Source organism: Triturus cristatus, chromosome 2_1 (genome assembly GCF_964204655.1).
Source record: "Triturus cristatus chromosome 2_1, aTriCri1.1, whole genome shotgun sequence".
Lineage (NCBI taxonomy): Eukaryota > Metazoa > Chordata > Amphibia > Caudata > Salamandridae > Triturus > Triturus cristatus.
In genome coordinates, this window is record NC_140581.1 from 363,384,373 (window position 1) to 363,409,186 (window position 24,814).

General features: G+C 45.7%; 1 protein-coding gene across 1 annotated transcript in view; it reads left to right on the plus strand.

Annotated features, from left to right (window-relative positions):
• Window positions 1-24,814, plus strand: part of MTREX (Mtr4 exosome RNA helicase) — a 780,177-nt gene that overhangs the window by 50,211 nt on the left and 705,152 nt on the right. Inside the window, exon 5 of the mRNA XM_085631304.1 lies at window positions 8,242-8,354. Coding sequence (XP_085487430.1) covers window positions 8,242-8,354 — 113 coding nt within the window. The remainder of the gene's footprint in view (window positions 1-8,241; window positions 8,355-24,814) is intronic.

Sequence of the window (24,814 nt, forward strand, 5' to 3'; positions counted from 1 at the left end):
TGGATTCCCATAGTTGCCAATCTCCAGGAACCTGTATCTCATAAACAAATAGACTTCTTGGGCAGGGTCACCTAGGGAACTGAGAGCACTCGTGGGACTCAGGTCAATCACTGATTGCCCACCAGCACCTGAAGAAATACTGGTTTGAAGTTTGGGTCTTAGTACCCATTATACTTTGTTATCTTCAGAGTTGTAGGTCGTAGAGAGAGGTTCAAATGCTTCTGGAATTTGGGCAACCCATTGTTAGCCAACTGGGCACATCAAAGTAAACTAGAGTTTAAAAGGAAGAGCCCTTGGGAAAATTACAATATAGACTACCAAAAAAGTTTGCAATTCAAAAAGAAGTGCAGGTTTCTCAAACGGTGCAGTTGTAAGACTATCCTGGCACACCTTCAAACATCCAGTGATGCTAATGATGTTCCAGATATTAATTGCTCTTAGACAGCCTCACTTTTGCTTTGTGAACCGTGCAAGTGTCTGTCATGTTGACTGTGTGCTTGTCTTTCAAACCTGCACCTCCTCTGCTGTTTTGGACAGTCTACCAGCACATCAACAGGCAGGACACCACAATAGAGCTTCCCACGTGTCCTGGGTTTAGTTCTAGTTCTGATAGGAACTTTAACATAGTCTTGGACCTAAGAGAACATAAGGCACATTTTCTGAAGGACAGTTTGTATCCAGTTCTGTGTTCGATTGGGTGGAGCCAGAACCAATCTAGTATATTGCTGTCAAAATCTTAATTCCACAGCACTGGAGGAAGTAGAAGAACCGCAAGATATGGAGGCCAGAGGGGAATAGACTGAAACTGATCATTAAAAATACAGAGAGACTGATACTATGGCCGCCACCGGAGAAACAATAACCAAGGAGCTGTGGCCGAGCTCTGAGGCCTGATATCTCCCTCCATATGATCTGCTACTCAGCAAAGATTAGTGAATAGTAAAAGGGGAGAGGGGTACTAGCTGACTGTGTTGGCCGAGTTACCCACAGGTGCTCTGGGAGGGGAGTGTTTTATGGGAAACTTGCATTACAGGGGTCTTCTTTTTGGTTGTTTGAAAACACTGTCGAATAACGCGAAAGTGGAACATTACCCAACTCAAAATGGGTGAGCCAGCAAGTTTCCTTTAAGTTTGAGATGGGAGGGGGCCCCAGATCAGAAGTAGTAACGATTTAACATTGCCAGTGGGTGATCATTGAAAGTACTCTTGTAGAATGTACATTTTCTTCGGGACAAGATAAAATGGGGAGTAATACAATATCTTAAACGGCACACCCTGGACATATTTTTATTACAAGAAACACACATTGGGGGGCACCACTTACAAGGCCATAGACAGATGGGGATACAAAATGTTAGCTCATGCAGTGTACATCTTGGGCTCTAGTAGGGTGGGTATACTACTTGGGGTATACTACTTAAGAAGATATGTGGCTCTGTAGGACACTGGAAGGACTTATTGGTGAATATGTTCTCAATCTACATCCCACCCAAACTAAACGCCTTTGCTTTGCCAGATGTAAATTCTCTACTCCTGCAATTACCGGCCAGAATGTTGATGCTACGTGACGACTTTAATATAGTGGTGAGTGATGGCTGGAATGGATTGACGATTTAGATAGCCAATGGCAAACCAAGTCCGTTCTGTGATTTCTTGGTTGTAATGGGCCTGGTGGGCTTATGGAGACTTCACACCCCTCATGATAGGCAATATGGTTGACACTCTGGTGCGCATGGTAGCCTTTCCTGCATAGACTACATCCTCACTTGGCACAAACAGGCTCAACATTTTCAGAGGTCCGACACCTGGCCAGGGGACTTTTAGATTATTATCTAGTGTGAGCAGTGCTCAATCAAGAATCGGACACTCAGGGGAGTGTTTGTCAGTTCAATCCCTTGTTACCTAAAACAGCGCAGAGTATGGGTGCGACTCAATAAATATACAGAACACTATTTGAAAGAAAATGGGAGCACAGTTTACAAAACTGAGGTTAGGGGACAGCCCTATCCTTGATTTCAGGATTTAAAGGAGATACAGGGGCAAAAATGGATGCGCTAGAGAAAGACGTCATTGAACAGGACGCCTTCTGAAGGCCAGGGGTGCGCCATAGGCTGACGTTCAAGCAACAAGAGTATAAAAATCTAGCCACCTATGCTTCCCTGGCAGTGCATAGCGCTACTGCCCATCTGTATGACTGAAATAAAGCGGTCATACTCCTGGCCTCGCTGGACTAGACGGATCAGTCACGAAACTGGGTGCTAGAGGTTAAGAATGAGGCCAGGGGTTTGGTTAGAGGGGAGAGTGCATAGTCTAAGCCTTTTCCACCTATTATACCAAGGTATACTCCCCTGGGATGATTGAAAAGGGCAGCAGAGTCCTTGGTTGTCTTAAAGACATTCGCCTCCCTTGACTAACACAGGAGGATTCAGAGTATCTAGAAACAGACATAGGGGTGGAGGAGATTGAGGCAACAATACTGGAGCTGCAGGCGTAGAAAGCCTTGGGCCCTAACGGACTCCTGATGAGGCTCTATAAAGTGATGGCCCAAAAACTAGCCTGCACCTACTAACCATGTACAAAGAGCAAAATGTGGGGCACACTCCAGCAAGATTAACGCCTGGCTACCGTTGTAGTTATTCATAAGACGCGGAAACCCTGGCAGATTGAGCCTCTTATAGGCCAATATCGTTACTGAATGCTGACGTCAAAATATTGGCAAACTGACTAAGAAAGGTGATTAATTCTTTGATTCACCGGGATCAACCAGGCTTTGTTCCTAATCAAAGCACATGGCTTAATCTCCAGCTTCTGTATGGAGTGCTGAGGCAGAGGGAAAGCTTGAGTGAGACTGCCCTGGTATATCTTCGGATGATAAAATGGCTTTTGACATGCTGGAATGGACTTTTATGTTTGCTGTATTGGGCAGGTTGGGATTTGCCCTGCGATATACGCAGTGGGTGCGCTTGCTATGCAGTGGCCCACTGGCCCGGATCAAGGTGAACCGGGTTTATTCCTCAATATTCAGAATCCAAGGCACCAGGCACGGATGCCCCCTGTTTCAAATTATCTTTGCTGTGGCGCTGGACCCACTAGGTGCCTGGATACGATAATCCACTGGTCATGCGCCTAGACTGGGGTAGGGCCTGGGGGGACAAAATATCTTTCTACGCGGAGGATATTACTCTATATTTTCAACCCTGAGATGACAAGGCAAGGAAGGTTGCCGGTTGCTGGGCGGGGGGGGGGGGGGGAGGAGGGTTGCCGGGTGGGACCTAATTGGCATATCCACAGTGGGAGACGTATCTGTTAAGGGAGATGTAGTTCCCTTGTCGAAGTTAATGAGACTATCAGCTGGTAGCCTCCCTGACATGTTGATATCTACAGATGAGACCTGCCCTGCGATCAGTGTTAGTGAAGGTTACAGAGTTGAAGAAATCCTTGCCCCTGGAGGAAAGACTCTTGAGTGAACCTATGGCCAAAAGAGCCACACCACTGATATATAAAACAATCCTAAACCACTCCCCTGATGCTCTACAACAGCTAAAGGAACAGTGGGATATTGGCCTTGGGCAACTTTGAGGATGGGAAATGGGGGAAGGCCCTCAGCGCCCCTAGAGAGGTTTCAATTGGTACAGCTAAGTATATTACATTGTTCATACTGCTCCTGAATGGTCCTGCTGAAAGTGGGCATCAATCAATCCGGATTTAGAAAGTGCGGTAATCACCATAAAGGGATACAGGCGCTTGCCGGTCCCGTGGGCTTATTCAAACAGCCAGGCCTTGAGGGCCATTCAGAAGTATGGAAGTCAGGCGGCTCATACTGTCAAGGAGGTGTGTGGTGCTGGGGTCGTCGTCGGTGGAAATTAAGGTCACAGAGGAAGATGTAGTCCTTGGAGCCTAAGGCTAGGGACGCAATGAACTCTGCGATGGTGTTGCAGAAGCTGGAGTGCTGAACTGGGGGTAGGTATGCTAGTGTGCCTCTGATGGTTGCCTTCTCATCCATTTGGAACTTGAGATTGGGATGTTTCATGGGATTGGTGGGTGGTGTCTGGTGGTGGTGCACTGTATGGTCTCTTTGTGGGTGATGGATGTTCCTTGTCCTGGCTTGTTGGTGCAGTCTTGGTGAGTGATTTTATATCAGTCAAGGATCGCTGTGGCAATATCTGGGGCGGATGTGTGGTTGAGCCAGGTCTCGTGAGGAAGACTGTCGTTTGCGAGGGTGGCAGTGAGGTCCCGCAATTGGTTGGAATTCTTGCATAATGAGCGTGTTGAGAAAGGCACATGCAAGTTAGTGTTTTTGTTCAAGTGGTGTCTGTGGTGTGTTTGGGGTGGGGCTGGTCAGTGGGCTGGTGTGTGCGCTGTGGCAGGTGAAGTGGCAGTGAGTGCAGGTGTAATACCCTACTGTGGAGCATGGATCGGCGTGGTGGCAGTGTTTGTTGCAGCATCGAGGGTGTAGAGCTCGCTGATGGTGTATCTTTGGAGGACAGGAGGGCCAGGGCTTGTGGTGCTGGGCCCGGTCTAGACGCAGTCAGGGTTGCCTTTGGCACTTCCGCAGCACATGGTCGAGCTGTGGCCTGTATTAAGTAGGTCCTGGAGTGAGTGGAACATCTTCTGGCGAGAAGAACAGTGATTGAGGAAAACCCAGGCAGCAGCGGTATAACTGGATCAATCTGGAACAAGCACGAACTAGAGGCTACAGGCTAGTGGCAGGTTAGGTGTCCAGGTTCCTACCTTGGCAGGCTCTCCCCTGTATCTTTTAGGATGCGGGCAGATGGGCTCCCTTTTCGCCTCTTCTGGGAATGTCCAGATAGGCAAGTCTTATAGTTGTAGGGCCGGAGGAGGGGGGACTGGCGAGTTCACCTAATAGATAAGTGCTTAATGTGGGGATGGAGGTAACTAGATTACAGACTGTGTGGATCACCCTGGTATTAATTGTAGCGGAAAGGAATGTTGCAAAAGCCTGGGGAGCCGGAAATTCTCTGCATCTGGGAACCTGGTTGTGTGGGATATGGACTGGTGTACGCTGGTGGGAAAGAGCTCTATAAAGGAAGGGGCTGCCCTAGAAACTGGGAAAAGATTTGGAGTAATTGAAACTCTTATAGTTTTATTGATAGACCGGAATGGAACTGCACTCCCCAATCAGTGGTGATGGCACTCACCTCAGCAGAGTCCCATGCGAGGGAGAGTCTGCCTGTCTGCCTCTATAGATTGTAAGCCTAATGGGCCCAAATCTATCAATCAATACGAAGATTGTGCATACGACAGTGAAAGTTGTAAACGTCGTTGGTTTGTTTGAAATTTCTAATAAAAAAATGGTAAAAAATAATCTTAATTCCAGCTAGGCAATGGAGTGTGTATGTTGTTGGGCTTGCAAGAGAGGACGAAGCACCAGTAGGAATTGCTCAGAGGGTAGACCTTCTGAACAAATTTACTCTTCCTATGCAAAATAGTACAAGCGTATCACTAAGGAGAAATGGAGGCATGTGTATTAGGAGAGAAGCAAGCCAGATGATTTGTGCAAGTGTAGTGGGGCAGGAATAGGACAGACATACGGACACTGGTTGGCCTGTCACTAAGCTCAGTGAACCAGGCTTCTCAGGCAGATGATCTGGTTTTATTCAGTCCTTTTATTCAGATCTAGTTTGAATGTGAATTCCGAGCAGGAACTAGAACAAATTTAAACTAGGTTTTTTTGTGACAAAATCACCAGTGATTGTCCCAGGGTATACATAATCCAAAGTAGAGTCAACTGTTTTACAGGGGACAATGGTAAACTATGCAGTCTGTGACCCTAGACTGGCACCCTGCATGGACAAGTGCATGTGTGTATTTGTAAGCACAAGTGCACAGCACATAAGGATCCCAGTTTTGGAGACTTTAACTATTTTACCAAGATGGTTAAGCACCTTTTAAGTTACAGGTAATGATGGCTATGCTCAAAAGTGGTACCTGCCAGCACCCATCAGTCTACCTGTAGCCTTAAGAGGCATAGCCACATTCTCCTTTGCTTGTGGGTATAATTTGTGTGCGCTTCCATTTCTAGCCGAGTGTAAAGCTGATAGGACAGCAGCAAAGACCTACATGAATCGTTACCTATTGTTCTTGAAGTGCATGGCCAGATAAATATAAATGTAAGTCAGAACGCCCAAATTAGAGGCTTGATGTATAAGCAGACCAGTCAGGTGTGACCTTTGACCCAACACATGCTGTGATCTGCATCCTGTCAAATCCAAAGCGCTTGGCCCCTATTCTACTGATCAAGGCTTTAAAAGACAAGATTGCAGTGATTTGCTAAATGAATGGAACCAGATCCTCTCCGGAATCTGCCGATCTCTTGCTGATTGGCAGCGACAGCACTACAACTGCGACGGAGCTTGCTCCCACCCCCCCCCCCCCCCACCCCCCCCCCCGTTCGCCTCTGGTGGCCCCTACTCCCGCCCCAAATGGGCTAGCCGCCAGGGATCTATCACTATACAGATATCGCGCGCACCCAGTGAACGCTGCTGCCCAGCTCTGTAGCAGTGCACATAATGCCTGGCTGAGGACCCAGACGAGAAGACACGACCACTTCACCCCACCCTGCCATTCCCCCTTCACCGCAGCGGAGCACCCTGCGCGCCAAGACCATAAGTGTGGACGTTGGCGCTTCGAGATCCCAATCTACCTGGGGGGCCCCTCCCCAGGCCGCTGCTTCCCGCGTGCACCGCGCAGACCCGCTGTGCCCCACCCGATACTGCTGGCCCCCCCACTCACACGCAGGATGATCTCCACTCCCCCCCCCCCCCCCCCCCCCCCACTCCCCCTTGATCCCGCCTGAATTTATGACCCTAACCCCTACTCCCCCTATCGCCGCAAATACGTAGGGAACAGTCTGTTAACTGGTCACGTTCCCTGACCGGATTTCTACCTAATCACAGATAGCAGACGATGGATGCGCCGTCCGGCGCCCCCGAAGCGCTACCCTAATTAGCGTACCCTGTTCACTGGCAGCGGAGCAGCGATGACATGCGTACCCTACCAGGGACGGGTAAGTCCAGAACGTGCAGAAAGGCCTTGCTAGGGGCACATTATGTTGAATACTGGACGTACCCCGACAAACAGCGGCTCTAGGGGCGTTGCGCTGGGGAGTCGGATGCGCGCCGAGTGGCTCACACATGGACTCGAATTGCGAAGCTGCAGATTGGATCCGCCGGACTCAAGCGTTAGCTTCTATGTCTCAGTGAGCTATACCGAAACACTGTTGTCGCGCTCCGGCCCGCATTGCGAGAATGACGCTAACGCTGAGCTGACCAGAGGCCCTTCCGCTTGAGGTTAACCGCGATGACCTGCACAACTCTCGATAGGGGCCTGGGTGGCGACCGCGGTGGCTGCGGTGCGGGCTGGTATAGCGCCATCTTTGTTGCTGACACTACGAATAAGGAACACCACAACAAAACACCAAAAAAAACAACCTAGACCTGCCGATTAATCTAAGTACACACCTAGTGACTGTAATAATGCCAACGTGTATAACGCCGCCGGACCCCCGGGTTGCCGGCTGAATGGCTGTGTCATACTGTCTGGACGCATATACCTATTGTCTAATTGACTCGACACCTTGGATGGTGAATGTACGCTACAGGATGATGACACTGTGAACAATAAAGGTTTAAAAAAAAATAAAAAAAAAAATGAATGGAACCAGATCCTAAAATCTGCCTTGCTGTCATATAGTTGAGGTTTTTTGGGATCATGATTTCTTTACCTGTTGAGAATCCCAACGCCTTGTGCCCCGCAATGTGACCATGTATCACAGAGGAAGCTAGCTAGACTTCTCTTGATACTGTGCGGCCCTTTCAAAGTTTGGTAGAATAAGTATTAAGAGGGTAAAAACCATGCATGGAAAGCACATAATCCCAAAGTGAAATCAGATTTGATTTCCATGCAGGCAGAATAATGTTTAATTGTCAAATGAAAATGCTGCTTTCCAAATGTCTAATCTTAGCTAGTTAAAATCTTCTCCACTGTTAGGTGTTGGAGATTAGTAATGGGCTACTCACTGCTGGACTCAGCAGTCAATGATTTTAGTAAAATTACTTGTCTGTACATTACCATTTGTTCATGTCCTCCTTGGTTGCTGTTCAGTTAATACATATAAATTGGGATGTGTCTCAGGTAAAGTAAATGGCATGCGTTGTTCAAAAAGCACACTATGCAGTTAAAGCAATTGCAGTGCCTTTACTAATGTTCTTTTTGTTTACAGGAATATCCATTTATACTTGACGCTTTCCAAAGAGAAGCCATTTTGTGCATTGATAATAACCAGTCCGTCTTGGTTTCTGCTCATACATCAGCTGGGAAAACTGTGTGTGCCGAGTAAGTGACAGTTAATTTGTTTTTTAATGTCTTACTATTTATTTGCATTGAAATAATTAGAGAAATTCTAGCAGGCGTATGGTATAAGGAAAAAAGGGTTTTATAATGTTGTGATTGTAGGGGGGCTGAGCATAAAATATTACACCCCAGGTCCAGCGACTCCTGGAAATCCTCCATTTCTCCTCCCAGCTTCTCTGCCCACTTGCGCTTGTGTTTGTCTAGATCGTCCACTTTAGTTTGGACTAGTATCGCGTAGGCTGACCTAATGTTGTGATAGCCGCCCGTGGTTAAAATCTCCAGAAAATCATTTGTGTTATATCCTGCTGAGCCGCCACGTTTATCACCCAAGAAGCTTCTTAGTTGTAAATACTTAAAAAAATCTCCCCTGCTTAACTTGTATTTATTTGCCAATACCTCAAACTTTACCACTCCCGCATCCTCTCTTAGGTCCCCTACTTGGTTAACACCTTTTCTGTTCCATTCGGCCATTACTGTATCCGAGAACTTCTGAGGGGAACGACTTATTCTTATATAGTTTAAGATATCAGTTATATCGTCCAAGGCCCGTCTTCCTCATAAAAGTCTTCCATACATTTAAGGCCGCATTTAGTGTCTTAAATTGCTTCCTTCTAAGATAACCAAAATCAGTAAAACATAACAAGCAATTTTCTGTATCTTGTCCTAACAGGATTGCATATACATCTGTAGATTCGGAAGTTATTCTTTGAAGCATCCCCCCCTCCTCCGATTAGACCTTGCATATATTGAAGGGCAGTTGCCAAATAATATAGTCTAAAATCCGGGGCTCCCCACCCCCCTCTGACTCTCGGTAAGGTCATACATTTATACGCGCTGCGAGTTTTCCCGTTGGCCCATATAAACTTGTTGAGAGTACCTTCCAATATATTAAACCATTTGGCTTCGAAAATTAGCGGAATTGTTATAAATAAATAAAGAAATTTTGGCAATATACTCATTTTTAACACGTTGGTGCAGCCTACTAGAGAGAGATGTAATTTGTTAATCCTATTTAAATCTGTTTTTACTTTCTCAAGGAGAGGGGTTATATTATTCTCAACAAGGGTATCTAATTTTGCAGATACTACTATACCCAAGTATGTCGCCGAAGTAGTCACCCTAGAATCAGTGCAAGAAATGGCTTCATTCATAACTATCTGAGTCTTAGATCCTGATATTTTACCAAACTTGATGGCTTCCCTTTCGACCTCTATAATAGCTAAGTCTGGATTCGGGGTGAGTATCGCGACATCATCTGCATACGCCAGAATTTTAATTGACCGACCGTTTAAAACCATTGGTAAATCTCTCTATTTCTGTCCAATTTCCGTAAAAAGGGCTCCAAAAGTAACGCAAATAGTAAGGGGGATGAGGGGCAGCCTTGTCTCGTTCCCCTAGAAATTGCAATTGATTCTGAATATCCTCTATTAACCCTAATTTTAGCTTTTGGGCATTCATATAAGGCTCGAACAGCTGTTATAAAGCCTTTCCCAATACCACTCCATCTCAAAACTGCCCACAGGAAACCCCAGGCAACCCTGTCAAAGGCCTTCTCGGCATCCAACAGCAACGCTGCCGCAGGGTCGCCCAGGGACTCCGCGGCGTCAAACACCGTTATGAGTGTCCTGACGTGCTGAGTAGTTCCCTTGCCTGGTATGAAGCCATGCTGGGATGAACTTACCAGCTGCTCTATATTGCCTGCTAGCCTTGTTGCCAGCATTTTTGAGTAAAGCTTAATATCAGCATTCATAAGAGTAATGGGTCTATATGAGCCCGGGAGTAACGGAGGTTTACCTTTTTTGGGGATGACTATAATATCCGCCGCTCCCCAAGACTCGGGAGGAGAGCCCCCTTGTTGTGTTAGTAGCATGATGTTAAACATATCATCACTTAAGCTGTCTTGGAATACTTTATAAATTTCTACCGGAATTTGGTCTGGCCCTGCCTCTTTCCCCGAAGGGAGACTCTTGATTGCTTTCTTGAACTCATCTAGATGGAAAGGAGCATCGAGCCCCGCTTTATACTGTGCAGACAGAGAGGGAGCTAAGATGTCCCTTAGATAGCTATCCACCTCTTCCTCTGTTAGAGTACTCCTTTCCTCGCAGGTATATAATTTGGCATAAAACTCCCGAAATACTTCCCGGATAAGATCGGGGTCTGTAACTAAATCCCCCTGACTATCCTGAATTTCCTTGATATCAGCCATGGCAGTACGCTGCCTAGTTCTGACAGCCAAAATGTGCCCGATCTTCTCACTTAGTTCGTAAGAGTCTTGTTTATGCCCCAGATATTTTTCAGCTGCTTTCGCGCTGATGCCCTCAGTAGCTTCCCCTTTGAGGGCAGTTAAGCTGATAAAGAAAGGCTCGAGTGGGAGACCTTGCATTATAGCTCTAGCAAGATTTTCCTCTGCAGCAAGCAGTCCTTGTCTTATATCCTCCAGATGTCTTCGGTCTTTTTTTTGTTTAGCCAATACATAGCTCAGGGTTTCTCCCCTCACTCCCGCCTTAAAGCAATCCCATACCACCCCCAGGGGGGCAGTGCCTCTATTAATATCCCAAAAGAACATTATCCAAGATTTCATATGCTTCTGATATTCCCTATCGCTTAACAATGTACGCTCGAACGTCCACTGGGGCTTGTTAACTTTTATATTCGTAGTATTTAATACTAAGATAAGAGGACTATGGTCAGAAAGGATTCTGGGCTGTTTTTCTATTTCTGTATGAGAAATTATGGAACTAGACACTAAAAAGTAATCCAGTCTCTCTAAAATTTTATGCGGAGCCGAAAAATAGGTACTACTATCCACAGAGGGATGTAACTTAATCCATGGATCAACAAGGGAGTTGTGTTGGGCCATACTAGCCAGTGCTTTAAATATCTTCCTCTTCCTCCCTACATAACTCCCCCCGGGTTCTGTAAAGGAGCTCGTTTGATCGTGGATGTTAAAATCCCCACAGAGTACAATGGGTTCTGGCCACTGCGCTAATTCCAAATCCATAAACTGCCAGACATCTGGGTCGTCTTCAGTGGAGCCATATATTGTACCTACTGTAATTTTTACCCCTTTTATACTCAGTTCGACAATAACCCATCTCCCCCATTGATCCTCCTTTTTTCGGTGTATCACCACCTCGTGTTTCCTCCCTAGTATTGCAACCCCCCTAGTTCTATTCCCCTGTTTGCTAGCAGCTAAAACATCAAAATTAAGCTGTTTTAACAGATATATCTGTGATGCTTGGATATGGGTTTCCTGAAGGCAAACTAAATCCAATTTCAAAGTTCTTAACAACCATGCTACTTTCGCTCTCTTCCCGGGATAATTCAAACCACACACATTGATTCAGGCAATCTTACAAGGCATTACAGTAGATAATTGGAGTTCTTACATCTGATCAGCCAAATATTAAGCATAAGCGTAAGCATGAGCATAAGCATCAAAAAAGAAATAGCAAATCTATGCATTAAAATGTGCATTATCAAACCAAGAAAAACACAAAATTTTATCCCTATTGGACCCCCTAGTGACCCCCCCCACCCAAACCCTCTCCCCACCCTTCCCTTGATCCCCACCCCCACCCTCCCCTACACAGGCAAATAGGTCAGTCAGACCTATATGTAGCCGGTTTCGGGCTACTAGAGTCGCACCCCTCTCCCACCTTCATCTCAAACACTATTTCAATCGACTAGCGCCCCCCATGTACGACCACAAAAACTTCTGTCCCCCAGAATAGCAGTAGGAAACCTTCCCTCCCTGCGCATCTTATTTTTTCACATCATCTAGATACTGCTGAGCTTTAATCTCAGAAAAGAACATCTTAACTCTTCCCTGAGTGATTACTTTCAATTTCGCAGGGAACATTAAGTAAGCCTCTGAGCCTAACTCCTGAAATTTTGAGATCAGCTGTCTCATCCTCCATCTCCGTTCAACGGTAACATGGCAGAAATCCGGTCTTGCAAAAAAAGAGGTACCTTCAAATGATCTCTTATTTGTAGGTCTAGCTTTCTCAATGATTTCCTGTCTAATAAGATAGTTGCCAAAATAGACTAAAATCGCTCGCGGGAAGGAGGCCTTCCTACCCCCATCTGCCTCGGAGCCCTTTTTAAGTGTAAAAGGAAACCTGTGCACTCTCTGAATCTCCCTGTCCCACTGCCACTGAGACTCTGGGAAAGCCCCTCTTAGTAGATTAACAACAAAGCGCTTTATATCCTGTCCTTCAATCCCCTCCGCCACACCCAAAATTCGAACATTGTTCCGCCTTTGGCGGTTTTCCAAATCCTCCAGCTTCCATTGCAAGTCATCTGTGACTTTTACTTGCTCCATTCTGGAAGTCTGCCAATTTCCAAAATCGTCTTCTAGCTTACTCGTACGCTCCTCCACCTCCGCCACTCTGCCAACCAAATCTTCATAGAGCTTATTAGTTTTTCTCAATGAGACTTGTATTTTTTTTGCATCTTGCCTTGCTTTCCGATTTGCAACCCTAGCTTCTGCCTGCATCTGCTTAAGCGTATTGAGCAGGACGCTGGAGGATATGTTCTGACTCGGTGAACCGGCAGGTTCCTCCTCCTGATATGTTTGGGACGTTCCTAGGTAATCCCATGCTAATCCTCTCTCAGTGCTTCCCAATAGTCCAGCCTGTTGGCTGCTTGGCTTTAGTTTAGCCTGCCTTTTCCTTAAAGTTGAATCATTTCCTGTACATAAGTCGTTGTCGTCGCTGCCTGACGAGCTAGAATCCGACAGCTCATCCTCCCCTGATCTCACCACCTCCTCTTCTCCCTCTGTACTCTCCTCTATGCTCGCCTCACTATGCTGCAAAGAGAGGGAGTCCGAGTCTTCATTAAGAGAAAAGAATTTCTCCCCATCTGCTTCACCAATACTGCTCTTCTCCATTATCTCCGGCTCCTTGTACCCAAGCCGTCCTGTCTCCTTTGCTGGGTTGATATATTTTTCAACTGCAGCTGTGGGCCAGAATCCCTTAGTCTTTTGTAATGTTTCAGGGGCCTTAGGAGCTCCTAGCTCTGCCTCAAGCAACAGGATTACCTCCATCATCTCTGCATTTGCACTCTGCTTCACAGGTAAGCTAGTTTTACTTGCCTGGGGCTCCTCAGTGTGCTCAATACTCTCGGAGGTCAGTAGCAAAACCGATTGAGGTGATGGCTGCTTCGGGATTTCAACGTTGTTGCTAGACTGCAGGTACAGCTGTTGCTGAGCAACGCGGGCGTCTGTGTTTGACGTGCTTCCCGCGTCCTCGAGGACGCTGAGACTGAGACTGACGCTGTTTTCCTCTCTGCCGGTTTCGCTTCGGATTGCTGTGGGTTGTGCGGAGAAGACTTCTGATAAGGTAGGTTGCCTGAGGGGGGTCACTCTGCTTTTTTCCTCACACCTTCCTGATCCCGTCTTCTTCTCGACACCATCCTCCTGCTGTGCTGGTCTTGGGTTCAGTGCTTCGGTGGCTCCATCTGCCCGATTGAATGAACCCGCGATTACGACAGATTTTTCTCCCCTCCGTGCCTCAGTCTTCTTAGGCCGTTGTATAGTCGTCTTCCGAATTGCTCCTAGATCCCTTGCAATCAACGGCGTCTCCTTGTTTAGATCACCCGAGGGAGTTTTTTCAGTCTGTCGATTCTCCTTATGTTTCTCCTTCGCTTTATCCATTTTAGTGGGGCGCGGAGGCATCTTGTATCGCCTTGTGCAACGCAGTGTCAGGATACTCAGCGTGTTCTCCCAGGTTCTCCAAGCACTCTCCAGAGCTTCCTTCAGCCAAATCAGCTCAGGTAGTTTCGGCACTCTAGATGGATATTGAGTCAACGCCAATAGGTTTGTATACCAGAAACTGATCAAAGCCATTAGGGGGGAGATGTTACAGACACCAGTGCATCTCAGGGCGCTAGGTTACTACCATTGGGAGAGGTATGAACAGCGACTACTCAGCCCAGCCAGTCCGCGCCCATCTTGCCTCCATGTGGATCTGAATTGCTAAATGTGGGGGTACAACTGGGATAAGCTGCCCTCGATGCAGCGCATTAGATGCAGATTTACTTCACATGTTGGCCACTTGCCCACAACTATATACTTTAATCAGCGACATAGAGGTTTTTCTTGATAAGACTTTAGGGCTACAGATCTCCTTATCACCCTCGTGTATTTTGCTAGGGATAGACCATGATGGAAGCAGTAATGTAGAGAGGGAATTTGTTTTTGTGGCGATGGCGGTGTATAGACTAATCCTAGCCAGGGCTTGGCTAGATAAATCCCCTCCGTCTATGCAAGTATGGTTAGCAAACTTAATTTCCACATTTAATTTGGAAAAGCCAATTTATGCAAGAAAAGGTAGAGTGGGGAGAGCTCTAGGCATAAGAATTTGGGGGCCACTAGCGCGGTGGAGGGACGGGATAGGGTAAATTGGTAATTTGGGAATATCTGATCTAGGGATTGGCCAGAGCTATACTGTTTTGTTTATATGATATCTGTTTTTTTCTTCTCTCATTTTATCTCGTTTTTTGATATCATCCAAAGGATCATGTTGTGAAAATGAATACATGAATGTATTAAATGTGCATCGTTGGAAGTACAAAATAAAAATAATTAAATAAAAAAAAAAGAAATAATTAGAGAAGTTGGAATGCTATGTTTTGGAGTGTTTTGTGACTTAACATTCTAGTTCACTGAAAATGTGAGATTATTTTACAGGTGTTTGAGCACATGCTTGTTTGCAGATCACTATGTAAAATTAATTGCTAGTCAGTCGGGTATCAACAGGAAATAGATGATTTGCAGTTATGGCCACAATCTCAACCAGGTGCTTTCCTCTGACTTTTGAAAAGCAGTCCAGACTTGCTTGTCTATTTTGTTTTTTTGTTGTTTCCTGCACGTAGCACTCAAAGTATATTATGCTCTGGGTTTTAGTATTGTGAAACTGCATGAAAAAAGATAGAACCTTCCCTGTTTGTATTTACTAAGTGTCAAGTGCTCATGCTGTGAAGTTCAAGGCTGCTTTAAGAATGTGTGGCAGTATATAGTATAATAAAATTTAGTTAGGTCAGTATTTGTCGCTATCTTGGGTATTATACTTATGTCTATTAGTGTACTCAATTAAGATGTGTGTGTGTTAATTCTGTGACCTCATGTCTGAATCGGTCATATTTGTCCCATGTTGCCAATTTGTCACTTGGCTTTACTTTTCATTATAGGCTGCAAATGAGTGAGGCACTGATCCTTCCACTTGCTCCGTTATGGGGTTCAGTGGATGAAAAGCATGTTTGGATGCAAAATATCAATGTTTTTTAGTGTTTAGTTTGTACTTAAACACCTCAATTGATCCACTGCTTGACCGATGGAAGCAAATGGGAAAGCTGCGATAAAAATATTTGCATTGGATTAAACATAGATCATCCGTGCTGTGCAGACATACCTAGTAACAGCCTGTTGTACTGCACTCTTATAAATCCAGTAATTTTTAGGTCTCGCGCCTAGTGTTGCAGTGCATAGCACAAGACCTCTTGTAGGGGGTTTCAAAACGGACCTAGGAATCTCACACGCTCGTGCGTGTGCTTTTCCTTTTGGCCCATGCTATTGGCCTTTGCGTGTGTCTCTTTCTAAAAGACAGCACGCAATTGGCCAAAGGCGGGTGCATTACTCCGCTCATGGTCTATTACGCGCACCGCTGCCATGTGGTTTCAATTATAGTACCCAGACACGGGCGCGATAATTGAAACCACATGGCTCGCAGTGGCGCGTGCGCACCACTCGCGGGCTCACTGCCTGCTCACCCTCTCGCAATTAATTTTTGTTTTAAATGCACCAGGAATGCAAAGGTTTAAATTAAAAGCGCTGCTTGATATTCCATAAGAACTTGGTGAAGGAAAGTAAGTGTATGTGTGGTTCCTGTACGACAACGAAGAGCAGCAGGACAGAAGAGTGTAAAAAGCGTTTGCTTCAGTTAACTGACCATTTTGTTTGGTATTAGATGTTTTATGCCAGACATAACTATTGTTAACCAATTACATGTTCACTACTCCCACTCTGATGCATACATGATACCGGTGTTTAGTTTAAAGTCAGAACATGCAGCATAAAATCCTGCATAAACTACTGGCGCGTTATGCGATCTCGGTCGCATCACACTACATATTGTTGCAGTTAATCGATAACCGGAAGTCGGGGAATCCTACGAAATAACAGCGTTCCCTGGCTCTGCCTTTAGTGTAATGCTGAAACCTCAGACTATCAATATTACAAACCGCTCTGGATGGGCAGCCGGGGCAGCGTTTGCTGTAAGTCAGTGAAGACTTGGGTCTGTCCTCTGTCTTGTGGCACACTTCCTCAGGATTCCTTCTGGAAAATACATCAAAGAACAGTGTATTCCAACCTTTTGCCTAAGAAGTTGCAGCCAGGAGGGTGGTTTATCTCTATGCACCACGGGCTTATCCGTACGGTGTTTTGAGGAACTCGTAACCATTAGGGCGCGACCTTAGCATCACTTCCTGTTGCTGAAGCAGTAGCACTGACTCAGCAGCATGGATTGGAGAGAGGCTAAGGAGTCAGTTTGAGGGAGCACTGGAAGGCACCCAAGCCTGTCAGAATTGTGAACAATACCTCCACTTTCCGTGGACCTGCACTCTTCATCAATATATGTCACAACCTCTGCAAGGTTAAGGCACTTGCCTAACACACTCAGCAACAAACAGTGCCAAGAGCCAGACTTGGCCATTGGGATGAAATAAGGTGCCTGCAGCAGTGCTAAACCTTCAGGCAGGACTGAACATCATCCCAACTAAGACAGTAGACTACCATATTCCTTCTTGCTGGCCACACCAAAAAAAAAAAATAATAAATCGGCAAAGTCAGCAGGCTTCACCTATGACACCAGGCCACAGTTCTATTAGTCTTACCATGATTGTTTTGGTTTTTATGTTGTTTAGAGTAAAAAACATCTCCTACATCCCAGAATGGAACTCCCCAGAGGCAGCGGAATGTTTGCTGAAGAGAAGGCGGCATAACTTTGTCTCTCACGCCGGCACATTATAAGGATGTTGTTGCCACGCCACCCGTAAGACTTAGGGGTTCCGCGTCGCACCTGTTTGGCGGAATCCCCCCTAATGGCAGAATTGTCCCAGAGCATTACTGAGTGCTGGGTTGGCAGATCAGTGGTGGCGCCTGGGAGCAGGGAGGCTAAGAAGGATGGTATACAGAAGGACTCATCTTATTGAGGAAATCCTCTTTCTTCATTGTATTCATCGCCAACTAAATTCTGTTCAGATCTTTGCTTCCTTTATCCACAGCAGTATTTCACAGCTGGGCATCTCTCTTGAAATATTTATGCCGGGCTGTCTAAGAGTAGTTTTGGGGCTTTGCTTTTCAGCACTTGCGGCATTCATCACCTTCAATCAGGAGCTACCAACCTGACAGACCCTCAACAGATTGCCCAGGAGTCTGCTCAATATTGTGACTCCTTGTGCGCAGTCAGGGATTCCCCCTCCTCCCGCATAATGTGCTAACCCCATTATATAGGAGATACTAATGCCACAGCTCTCGGCTGCTGACAGCCACCGACCCGACAAACCCTTGACAGCGAGGGAGATAGTGTGAGAAAGTGCCATCTTTCTTGCATGGTATGCCCCCACTTTTTGCTGAATTGCTGAATGTACTTTGACTGAGTGTGCCCTGGACTCCTGCCAATCAGGTGCCCAGGCCCTATGTTCCTTCCCTAAAACACAAAACACATATTGGCAAACCCTGGCCACATGTCAGCCCCTGGTAAATGGTATCCTAGGTACCCAGGGCCTTGTGACCAGGGAAGGCCTCTAAGGGCTGCAGCACTCATTGTGCCACCCTTAGAGGCCCTTTACCCTTACACACACACACACTGCCCTTGCAGGCTGAGTGTCTGGGTACAAGACAAAACAAAGAGTCGACATGGCACACATCCCTGTGTGCCATGCCCACCACCTACACTGCCATGGCATACATCAGGCACCCCCTCTATCTAGGTGCCCTATGCCAATGGTGTGGGCGCAGGAGCCCTGTGCCCCTACAGTACCCAGGTCCATTCCTGGACACTAAGTGCAGTGCTGCCATTTAAGATTAAAAGGTGTTGGGAGCTTGTCAAACACGAACTCCAAAGCGCCATAATGGCAACACTGAAGACTGAGACGTTTGGTATCAAACTTCTCAGCACATTAAACCCACACTGATACCAGTGTGGGATTAAATGTACCAAGCACCCCAGAGGGCATCTTAGAGATGCCCCCTAAAACCTAACCTAAAATCCACGTCTGTTCTGAGGTTGCCTAGGCTGCCACACAGCAGACATGTTGCTGGACCCCTGGGTAGGAGAGCCCCTGCTCTCCTGGGTCTGCAACAATGCACATCCTGGGCGAGGTGCTAAATCTCCTCCCCCAGGATGGGCAGGGGGAAACTTCAAAGGCATCTGTGCGCTTCCACAGGCCACTGCAACCCCCCACTCTGGCGGGAAGCTTGGCCGGAAACCCCAAATAAGGACGGAATGTGCCAGCCTGCCAACCCCACACCTCAGGTGGGGGAGGCGAGGTGAAGCACATCTCCGGGCTCTCGCCATCTTGAAGATGGGAAGCCCTGCCCAATCAGGACTAGGCTACTGCCCCCCTCCCACAGGAGAGAGGCAGGATAGGGGGTGTACCCACCCCAGGACAGGGACCCATTGGTACCTGCCCTTCACCTACCTGTAACGCCCCTACATCTAGTATTTAGGGGCACCCTGAACCTTCCTTCCCCAGATTCCGAAAGCCGAAGAGGAGCTAGAAGAAAGAAGACCTGCCCTGCAGCTGCTAAGAAGAGGAAGACACCAACTGCTTTGGCCCCAGCCCTACCGGCCTGTCGACCCTCGAACCTGCTCCTGCTCCAACCCGGCATCTCTTGTGACCAGCAACCTCACAAACCCTGGAGGACCTGGCTACCTTTTGACTCTAAGCCCCCTGGGACTCCCATGAGTAGAGGCTCTACTCAAAATCTACTTCTGATCCCTGGCAGCAGCCCGGAACCGCGAACCCAGCACACAAGCCGGGCCTGTGCCAGAGTGAACAAAGACCACGAGGACGACTCCACGGCGACTGTGACCCCGAGTTCTGCACCCAAGGACCTCATTCAACACTCCTGAGAACCAGGTGCCTCTCCCCCCCCCCCCCCCCCCCCAACCGCGATCAACAGAGGGTAAGATTTCCCAACACCAAAAGGCACCCGGCGCCCCGCGGCTCCCTGTGCCCAATCCCGGGGTACCTACCTATCCTCCAACTACCCAGTTTACCTCTCGAAGTTGTGGTGGCACCTGAAGAATCTCTGTCCCCGAGCTTGCAGTCTTTTTATAAACCAGAGATCTCCCATTGAAATCAATTGAGCGCCCAAAGGCTCAAAAGCACCCTGCACCCAGCCGCCCGAGTGGCCCTGGCAGGGCAACCTCTACACCAATCTACTTCCCCACTTGCCCTGAGTAAGTGACCAGGAGCCCAGCTCCCACAGCTGCGTGGCCTGCTAGTCTGCAGCCACCAACCAAGGCCCCCCTACCTCTCATAGGATAACATTGGGCCTAACTCTCTCTGGTCCCGGCTACCCTTGTGCCGCTGAGGGTGAACCAACTGTACCTACCTGACCCTGGGAGACCCCTGAGTCTATGCCCAGAACCTTAACTCTGCCAGTCGAGTACTTACCTTTAAACCGATAACTCAATTTTCTCCATAGGGTAACATTGACTGGCTTTTCCTGAAATTTCTTCCAAGTGTGGACTTTTCAAAACTTAAAATATTCACCAAAAATCAGCTGAATAACAAACGTAAATACTCACCTGCTCTTAGGTGAGCTCCCAGTGCTGGGTCTTGGTGCCCAGCACGGACTCTGAAAAATACTTACAACTGTACTTACCAGTAACCCAATTTTCTCCCATAGGTAATCATTGACTGTTTTTCTGTGAAATTTCTTGTGTCAATTTCTGCAATCTTTAAATATTCTTTAAAAATCGTATAATATCTGAAAACGTAATTACTTACCTGTTTTAGATAAAGGTCCCAGTACTGAGTCTAGGCACCCAGTACTGGATTACAAAAATAACGAGAACATACTATACCTGCAACTTGAATTTTCTGCCGTGGGGAATCATTGACTGTAACTATAACTCACGCGACCGCAATCCTCTGCTGATGACATATGTGTCTTTATGAAAACATTTTTTTTTTTATATATGTATAGCTAAAATTTAATGGAAGAAGACATGGGCAAATAAGTGTCTAAATACAGTATTGGCATCAGCAGAGGATTGCGGTCGCGTGAGTTATAGTTGCCTGCACTAACTATAACGGGGGAATTTCATTGGTTTTTTATGAGTAAAATCTCCAGCTAACTATAGCATGTGTGAAACCTATGGTTTTTTCACTGAATTTGCAAGGTTTTTTAAATGCTAATTCCTAACTATAACGTGTGTGAAACCTATGGTTTTTTCAGTGATATATAGCATCTCATCCTGAGAAAGTATGTTTTAATACCCATTGTTGGTTCTAAAATAAAACGAGCATATATATATATATATTTTTATATATAAACCATTGGCCTAGTGTTCAGTTACTGAGTGTGTGGAACCATTTGCTGGCTGAGTGTGTGCAACAAATGCTTTACACTGTCCTCTGATACTGCCCTACTGCTCGACCAAGCTACCACTTTAGAGAGTAAGGTTATATCTAACTTTAGCATCTGCCAAACCTCTGGGTACTTTGGACTCAGTACACCCTGTACCTATTTGGGAACAGTATATACAGAGCCACTTTCACACAGATAGCGGAGGCCTTGCTTATCTCTTCCATGGAAAAACGCCGGGTCCCAACGAAATCCCTTTTATTTATGCGTTTGAAAACCTGCAAGCTGTGCGAAAACAAGCACTTTGTACTTGTAGTCCTTGCTTATAAGAAGCAAGGCTGGCAGTCTGTTTTACTGCCAGTTTTGCTTTTCGTAAGCAAGGACTATGCGTACAAAGTGCGTGTTTATGCACCGGTTGCAGATTTTCAAAACAAATTAATAAAAGACATTGTCATTTACAATGCCAATAGCTCCAACTCTCGCAAATGCGAGACCTATTGCATTGCAAATGCTTGTTCTATGCTGCATCTTACATTTAAATTACAGTACGAATTGCTGTTTAGCAGATTATGCCTTTTCAACAGTGCCAACTAATGCTACGTTTTTGCAAAATGAAAGGAGTTTATTTTCAAGCAGTGCTTACTTTTCTTTCTAATTTGATCAATCTGATTCTTAATCTCCTATTTCCCCCTCCCCCAATGCAAGCTTTTGTTTCTAATTTAATGTAAAGAACCCTGCACCTATGGCTCCATCTTTAACTGCAAAACACCATCCCCTTTCAGTGCTTGGCAAAGAGTCCAAGGTCCAAAGATATGGAGCAGTTTCAGCCTGCACAGGAAAACTGATTACTTGCTGTTCAAGACACTCCTGAAAACAAATGAAATTTTAAACAGGCTTTCAGCTAAGCCCATCATATATTTGAGGGCTGTCAAAAAATGTGTGATATTGGTTCCTCCTACACTTAGTTTTACTGGATTTTGAACTTCAAGTCTTGATTTTCTCCCTCTCTTTAGCACTTTGAAGTAAAATGAATGTGTGGCACTGTGTCAAACTCCTAAATAAATGTTAATATCATCTTTTACCTTTTAAATTTGCACTGTTGAAATTAATCATCTTAACACATTTTTGTAACAAACCATGAATATAAAGTGGATCCTTTTTACCTGAATATATATTTTATTGCATGACCACTTTTTGCCATGTAATTTCTGAAGGCACCTTGCAGTCTTGCCTTTTTTTAATAAAACAAACTGCACCAGCTCTAAAATGCTAATCATCTCCTGATGCCACCAACCCCATTGCTCTTCAAGTTCTAAAGTAGTCATAAATTGTATTCTCTTTGTTGGGATGAGTTTCATATTGACAGCTCGTACAGAAACAATGCGTCTTCTCTATCCACCTCTGCCGGTTTGATTGAGACCTCTACTGTGGTGACAGTGGAAGTACATTTCTTTCTGTAACTCTTGCTAGATTATGGTGTAGGCAAATGCCCTGTAATGACCCCCTTCTGAATACTGCTACTGCCTCATGTGAAATTGAGAACTCTGTAGACCTTCTGCTTAATGAAAGTGTTAGTTACCTTTGACAGCAACAGCTACCTGCAGAATAAAAGTATAATTAGGAGCCATTTTAGTGGTATTGGAAATATCTAGCACAACATTGCTCTGGCATGCTCTCATTCTGGAATGTTTTAAGATTATTTTTTTTATGCCGTTTTAAATAAGACTTTTCTGGTTCTTCTGATGCTCGTTTTGTTGACCGTGTTCACCACTTTGTAATGGCTGAGGAATAAATTGGTTATTTAAGTTTTATTTTTGATTTTTAATAATGTACTCTGCAATTGGGTGTATATTTGGCTGGTTTGAGGGATATGCAGTAGATTATTCAAATTTAAAGAATGAAATGACTTGGCGATAAATTGAGCACACCCAGCTGTCCTTGCCAACACATGCATGTGAAGCCTTAGTAATAGTGGTCCTCCAAGCTTTCCTTTGCTTGCCTGGTGGCCTGCATTGAGTCCCATTTTTGACATATCGCTAGAGACATTACAGAAGAACTTAGGAATAGGCATTGTCTTAGGTAGTCAAAAACGGAAAGAAATAGATGGGTCTTAGAGCTCCAAAGGGTAGCATTTCAGTCTTAAGGCTGAAAGCAGGTAGGGTGTTCTTCTGTGGCAGCAGATCCAAGCACATACAGATCTCTGGAGTATTCTTCTTCTGGTTGGGTGGATAAGTTAGTAGATTCCAGGTAGTTCGCCTTCTGCGCCTGCTAGTATTGTGAGGATAAAACTTCAACAAGGTAGTATTCACAGTGTGTGTTTGTGTGTGGTGACTATGTATCACCTTGTGTTTTGCAGTTCACTCTCTATGTGCAACTGTTATGCCCAGATGTGGGGTTTATACTCACTGTGCCATGTTACTCTAGCTGCACCATACTTGGGAGGTCCAGAGAGGGGGGGGGGGGGACTGATCTGGGGTTGCTTGTGCTCTCTACTGGACAAGACCACGCCTGACAATTCACATAGAACTGCTCCCATGAAGAGCAGCTGGAGTACTAATTTGCATTAGGCCGCCGTCTGCAAAAGCGGAGTGGAGTGCGAAACACGATGGATTAGAATGCTTCTATACACCATGGAATGGAATGCTTTCCTAAGCAACTACCAGTGGCTGAGATTTATGCAAGTATTCCAACCGTCACTTCAGTTTTCACAACTAAGTTTTATGCACAAGCAATGGACATTTTGCTCTCTTTGTGAGCAAGTGTAGAGCTCTCAAGGCAGGTGTTATGTGGTCTCCTTTTCATGGACTAGCTGGATATGAGCAGCAGAGTATTGAACCATTTCCCTTCTGTTTCCAAGGTTGGCTGCAGAGCAGTTTTGTAATTTAGTTGCATAAGGGTTCAATTAGGCAAGGCGGTTTGTGGTGGAATGAGGCTCTTGATAGTAGCTTCAGTGTAGGGCATGAAGTAGAGCTTGAAGTCACTCAGCATATCCAAACTGAGTGCACTTCCTCTAGCTACGGAGTGGTGTCTATTGGGTTGGGACATAAATTTAGATAATGTTATATCTGAGTTGTTTGGAAACTGAATGCATGTCTGCATGATTTCCCTTTACTTGTAGTCCACCCAATCACATGTATCTGACTTGACAGGCTTTGTGTTTAGATGTTATTCAGATGTCTTTTTCTATCAACGGCCTGTAGTCCCCAGTTAACGACCGGTTGTACATCCCTATCTAGGTTCCCAGGTCCATGGTTGATGTGCTGCTTCTGTCTAGGTTTTTTCCTTTGGATTCTAGGATTGGTCTTGTTTGTTCCATTACAGAACAGGACTGCAAGTCCCAGAATTAAAATAAAAAACCTGACTGGAGTAGCACATCATCTGTGGACATGGGAAACTTGTTAAATGATAAAGCAGGGATAGAAAAAACTCCTAATGAGCAAGTTTAATTTATGCATTTGGTGCATTTATTTCTACAGAATATATCAATCAATTCAACAGTATAGTATATTACTTATACAAGGTGCTCCTAACAGGTGATGGTGCAGTGAAAGTGCTATATGGTGAATAAAACGTCATGGGCTGCTCTTCCACCATAGGGACCACTTTATCATTTAACAATTGTCCAGCCCAGATCCCTGGGATAATGGTTGGCCCTTTTATTTTGGTAATATGACCTGAGAGACGTGGCAGCTGTGGTGGTTTTTATATCCTTGATAATCATGTTTATCCATTGACTGTACTAAGCCACTTGTGGCAGTTTCATGTGTCTTAACGCTGCCTTACCATGTGAAGCAGTAGAACTAAAACTGTAGCAGGGAAGCAGTTTTTTTCTCATCAGCAGTTT